General features: G+C 41.0%; 1 protein-coding gene across 2 annotated transcripts; it reads right to left on the reverse strand.

Annotated features, from left to right (window-relative positions):
- Positions 1 to 1,488: 1,488 nt before the first annotated feature.
- Positions 1,489 to 5,108, reverse strand: LOC100375200 (uncharacterized). 2 transcript variants are annotated; one of them, XM_002730679.4, is made up of 3 exons: positions 4,816 to 5,108; positions 2,903 to 4,507; positions 1,489 to 2,051 (listed from the first exon to the last, which is right to left on the reverse strand). In XM_002730679.4, the coding sequence occupies exons 2-3, from the start codon at positions 4,469 to 4,471 to the stop codon at positions 1,794 to 1,796; spliced, it is 1,827 nt and encodes a 608-aa protein (XP_002730725.2). In that variant the 5' UTR covers positions 4,472 to 4,507; positions 4,816 to 5,108; the 3' UTR covers positions 1,489 to 1,793. The 2 variants fall into 2 exon arrangements, with proteins under 2 accessions (XP_002730725.2, XP_006811528.2); XM_006811465.3 differs by having other exon boundaries at positions 4,879 to 5,079.
- Positions 5,109 to 5,663: the final 555 nt, after the last annotated feature.

The raw sequence follows: 5,663 nt of genomic DNA on the forward strand, positions 1-5,663 counted from the left end.
AAATGTCAACCTAGGACACAAGAGATATTTATTTATATTTGCGATTGACACGCAGTAACCAGGACGTGTCACAAGTAACAATCTCCTTATTAATCATTTTCAATCATACTAACTTATTGTGTATTAATTGCTTTTATCTTTTCAGTGGCCTTCTGCGGGCTTGGCGAAACGCACATATACAAATAAACTGGACAATACCCTATTGTATATTTCAGTATACCGACTGACTCAAATTGAAATGAAATAAAGCGTACTTTAAGTGAGCCTGGGGGATTCCGACCATTACAATACTGGATTAAGTTGGACAGGGCATCGTATCCACGTACATATCTGAACGCCCGTGGGCTGATCGTATTCTGCTTTCGTAGGTGTTTTCTGATTGTAAACGTAGCCAAATGATACGTATACCTGTTGTCAACGACAGTAACTTCGGGTTACTAGCTCTTTCCGCTCGAGTGAGTTTGTACTGCCAGATCCTTCTTCGTGAAAAAATAGTGCCGATAATAGACGGCAATACAGTTGTTGTCACGGAGGCAACATTGCGGTACGTCACGTGATCGTCATTTGTTATTTGAGAAGTACAAATAACAAGGAATAAAAAATAAAAAAAGTATTTTCAACCGATGACGAACTTCCGTTTTGTGGGCAGGCATAATTACATCAACTCATAACACTACAATTATCATAACTGGTAAATCGTTATATTCCCGTCGCTATGGTTACCAGCACATATTCACCGCCAATATTGGTGTCATAGACACACCATACCATATATACATATATGTATTCTATTGAGAAGACACACAATGTTAAAAACTACAAATGTATTTGTTTTTATTCTTAGAGTTCAACCCAGATACGTTGAAATACAGTTGTTACAAACGTGATTAAGTTTAACGTACACTGCATGTCGCGTACAGTTGTGCTAAATAAATAAATACGAGCTTCACAACAGAAAAAGGATAGGCACGACGAGCATGATTGAACGTTCAGTGATTGTTGGCAATATTTTTGGAGGCAAGATATTTCGCACGCATCATGGACGGATGCGACTGTCTACGTGATCAAAATGAAAAATTACATGTGCACGATTTACGTTCACGAAAACATAACTAGCATGTAACAGGAACATGGGATCGATGAACAGTACACGGATTGGCATTAGATCTATTTCTGTTACTGTCAGTTTCACGTGGCCCACTGCCATGGCTTCTGGTCGAACACGCGCAACAACGAAAGAAACAAATACATTGTACGGGAGCCAGTGTGTGCTGAGGCACGTAGTGAATGAAATCGACAGTACCAGGGTTCCAAGAATTAATATTACATGTATTTGTTGTAAATTTCACCATGTGGCGATACAATTTAGCAAGCAATATAACGTACAATCGCTACGTGCACGCGGCATACACTTAAACCAATCAGCGTTATTGAAAAATGATTACTTTTGTACCAATTACTTTGATTGGAGAGTAAAACACGCACATATTACATGTTTTCAAAGAAGCAACATTATGTAATCACCAAAACAGAAGCCTTTCGGCTTATGACGTCATGGTCAATGCATAAGTATTGTAAATGACTAAAATTTACTCATTTATAATTTACAAACAGTGATTAACTGCCGAATAGAGATATACTGGTAAAACGCTTTCGTTGATTTGAGAGCTATAAAAGCACACTATTTTAAGACGCTAAATGCCTTATTGGCGAAAATAGCACACTAACGTCTTCCGACAAATAATTGAATTTCTCCAATACAAACGCGAGTCATGTCCATTGTCAGTAAGCGGTTATCTCCGTTTGGCAGGTGGTTTGGGCCTATTTTTGATGTCTTTGCATTTAGGAATATGTCTGACTGCTACATCGGGATTAAATCGCCTCTGGCAGTACGGGCATTGTTCGTAGTCCGGATTGCTGCTTGGAGCTGGCGGGGGCAGGTCGGATACTTTACCGCCTGATGCAATATGCGCTTGCATCTTGCGCGCATCTCGGATGGAACGCACAAACTCTTCGTGTTTCGCTCTCCAGTTGCCACCTCTGCCTTTCGCCTGCAAGATAAAAAGGAAAAACAGCATTGTTGTTGTTAAACGTGACGTCGGTAATTTAAACAGCCACACGTAAATCCCCCCAGAGATAACATGTACCATTTCAACTATCCACATGAGTATATACGTCACTTATCGATTTCAGTCGACCACTCTGATTCTTTTTTCACAGCTGTTAATAAATAGTACAATGTATTATATACTCAGTAATACCATGTGTGTATAGCGGACGTCTAAAGTACGTATCATGCGTGCTGCTTGCCAGGTGGATACACAGTCACTTTGTACTCATGAATGAAACGACCCCGAGCTTACGAAAAGAGACACACACAACAGTTTATTTATCATACCTGAATGTAACAAAACCTTGACAGACGTCGTTTTTTTGAAAGACGTCAAAGTTTCATTAGAATTTACGCGCACGTTTTTTGCACGTTTATTTTTAATTAGAGAGTCTCGGCTCAAACTGAGCAATTTCCAATATGATATACCTGCATGAGTTCGTTGCGGTGAAATGATCAATAAAGATAAAGATAAAACAAGACTGCACGACTCATTTGATTCGTATTATGGGTTCTATTTCAGTCGCCATTTCGAGTGAAATCGGAACCGCATGAATATTTTATCGAATTTCCTTGGCCAGCTGCGGATTGCACAGTATTTTAGCGACGCTATGGAGATATGTCAGTAACGATTTGACGTCAATTATTTGTTGTTTCAATGTCAATGGTTCGAGTATGAATCGAGGAGATTGTTTATCAGGATAAAGTAAGTGCGTACTAAACTGTGTCAGTAAATTACGGGATATTGTGGATTATCCCCGTCGTGAAAGAATACACACTTTTAATACATACCTTTGGAGTTGGCTTCAAATGTTTTCCTTGTCGTATGTAATGGGCCATCGGGGTGCCTTCAGTGCGTAACTTAACGGGGTCAAACACTTTACGTTTCTTAGATGATTTCATTAGACACACTTTGGCATGTTTATCCAATCTATCCGAAGCGAACTTCCGTCCACAAGTATTGCATCTCCTTAAATCGAGGCTCACACTTGTCTCTTCGTCAATCGTATTAGCATATATATTGTTTTCATCTGCGCTGTTGCCAAAGTAATCGTTCCTTTCCTCCGGTTCTGGCTGTGGAGGAGGTGGATGTCTATGAACTGATTTAGGTTTCGATTCTTTGGATTTGGGGAAGTATTTAGGTTCTGGTGTAGGCTCTGGCTCTGGTTCAGACTCCCTGTAAGATTCCTGGACACTGTAATCATCGTGAAAGTCATTGTTATAACTGTCCTCCCTTTCCAACCTCTCTGTTTCCAACCTCACCTGCTCTTTAATTTCCCTGCGCCTACGCTCTTCTCGAAGACGTTGCTCCTGCATTCGCTTTCTTTCTTCTTCTTCCCTTTCTTCATTTTGTTTTAACTGGTTAAGTTCTTTTTGCTGTTCGTCTATCATCCTTTGTAACTCCATTTCTTTTTCCTTGATTTTCTTGTTCAGCAGCAATGTGTGGGAGGGTGATTTAGGATTACTGGGTGTTACTGGAGCCAGAAAATTCTCATTCAAGTTTTCGTCCTCTTCGTCGTCAGACAGCGGGGGTTGTGGCTTCCTTTTCAATTTATCTAATCGTTTCTGTCTCTCCGCATCTTGGTTCATTTGCCATCGCTGAAAATCGCTCAATTTCTCTCTCTTGCCGTTCCACTGCTGTTCTTTCTTTTTCTTTTCATGTAAATGTTTTAAATTGTTCTTACTTGGAGGGGCGTCCTCGTCACTGTACGGGGTAGCGTCATCGTAAAAAGTGGCATCAGGCGACTGTTTCACACGATGATGCCTAACCAGCCTGGGTTTCCGAGATATTGGCGGTGTTGGTAACTTGTCGCTTTCATCCGAGTTGTACTCCAACCCATTGTGTTGACTGTGATTGTAGCCATTTCGTACGGGGACGGCATATCCTTTCTGGCGCTCAATTGGTGCCAGTGGTTTAACCCTGGTGACTCCAGCACTTGGTCTCCTTGGCTTATCTACATGAAGCAGTCTGTCGCGGGCAAGTTTCTTCTGTTTAAAGTGAGCTGCCATAGTCGGCAGATCCTCCGAACTCGACTGTTTCTGCATGGCACGTCTCTCCTGAAAAAAGTCCCTGACAATGCCTCGATTTTTATTGTTACCCGACACTTTCCTAATCGCATTTTCCTGGTTCCGTTGGTACAGCTCGATCATCTTAGCCTCCTTTTCACGCAACAGTTTTTTCTGATAGTCGCTTTGCAGCATTTCAAGTTTGGACGGCGGTGGTTTGCCAGCTCGGTGTCCACTTCCATAGTTGTTTTTCAACTGTGGAATGCGGGACGGTGGAGATTCGTGATTGTCGTAGTACATGTTGTAAGACTTGAATGACGGTGGAATTTCCGAACGTGATTGCAACTGGGCCATATGTAACGGGAGTGTTAATCTTGCTCGTAATAAAACCTATCAGCAATAAAGAAGAATAAACGAAAGAATGAAAACCGATTTGAGAACGGAGACCCAAAACGCACTTTAAACATTGAAGTATTGACAGTCAATATGTTGTTTTTCTTCCATTGACTGGTAAACACATTTGTTCAGACATTGCGAAAGGGGTTCCTGTGAGAGACCGTCGACGAGTCGTTCATTCAGAATACTTATATTCCGTTTCGGAATTCCATTTTTGAACACTTTGTGAATAGCTACACTGATCGGGCTGACTTTCTTGTGTGTAACACGGTAAACAGGACAAAAACACATCTGATACTCACCCAGTGAGCTACCGATTGACTCACGCTACTTCAATGTACTCAACAGTTTAGAAGCAGACATACCTTCGGCCCTGTTAGCAGAGCTCGGGTGCTGTGGCGGCAAGAACACCGCTCGTCCACTTCCGGTAGGGAGTTCTGTGTTCGAAATGAACGACGATTTCAACTCTCGATACGGATAAAAATCCAATGTTCTGAGAGTCGGCTGTCTCCCGACGCTTCACCTGCTACTTATTGTCAGCTCCACTACTCTAAAAACCTAATGACGTATCTCAGGATTATGTTTTCTTTAGCATATCCCATACACAAACCGGTGTGGTTCGTTCGATCCACAAGCCAAACAACGCATTGATATTGAATTTTGTGTTCCTCCGCTAAGCGAAAATAGTTCAAATTTAAACCATTTACTGACTAATTATACGAATATATTAATATACAATTATGCACGCATTGAGATACGATCACATATACATATAATTCTTTGGAAAATTGTTAACGTATTGTTTTGATATATGTTGAGTATCTGCGGATTAATATGCCGAAAGGCTACAGTGACTGTTGCTAACCAACAGCTATAAACAAACGTTCGGGCGAGGCAATTACATCTTGAGTGTAATCTATGTGTATTAAACTTGTTTGGCGATTTGGGTTGCAAAGTCTAACTTATATTAAATTTACAGGAGAAATACATCATGGATTTATATAATGAGTTATACACTTAAATCGTCTATGGCGCTGATATACAGTCTTCGAATTCAGCTTACCCTCTTCTGGTGACCCTAACTTCCTGTAAATAGATGTAAAGGTCCACTGGAAGTGACGCGTCATTTCAACTTTTCACGCGAGGGCTG

Source organism: Saccoglossus kowalevskii, chromosome 2, assembly GCF_978046115.1.
Source record: "Saccoglossus kowalevskii chromosome 2, keSacKowa6.1, whole genome shotgun sequence".
Classification (NCBI taxonomy): Eukaryota; Metazoa; Hemichordata; class Enteropneusta; family Harrimaniidae; genus Saccoglossus; species Saccoglossus kowalevskii.

Excerpts from the sequence above, each read along its gene's own strand:
- LOC100375200 (XM_002730679.4), bottom strand. The coding sequence starts at position 4,471 with ATGGCCCAGTTGCAATCACGTTCGGAAATTCCACCGTCATTCAAGTCT. Across the intron at positions 2,052-2,902 it reads ATTTGAAGCCAACTCCAAAG|GCGAAAGGCAGAGGTGGCAA; the intron begins GTATGTATTAAA and ends TTTATCTTGCAG.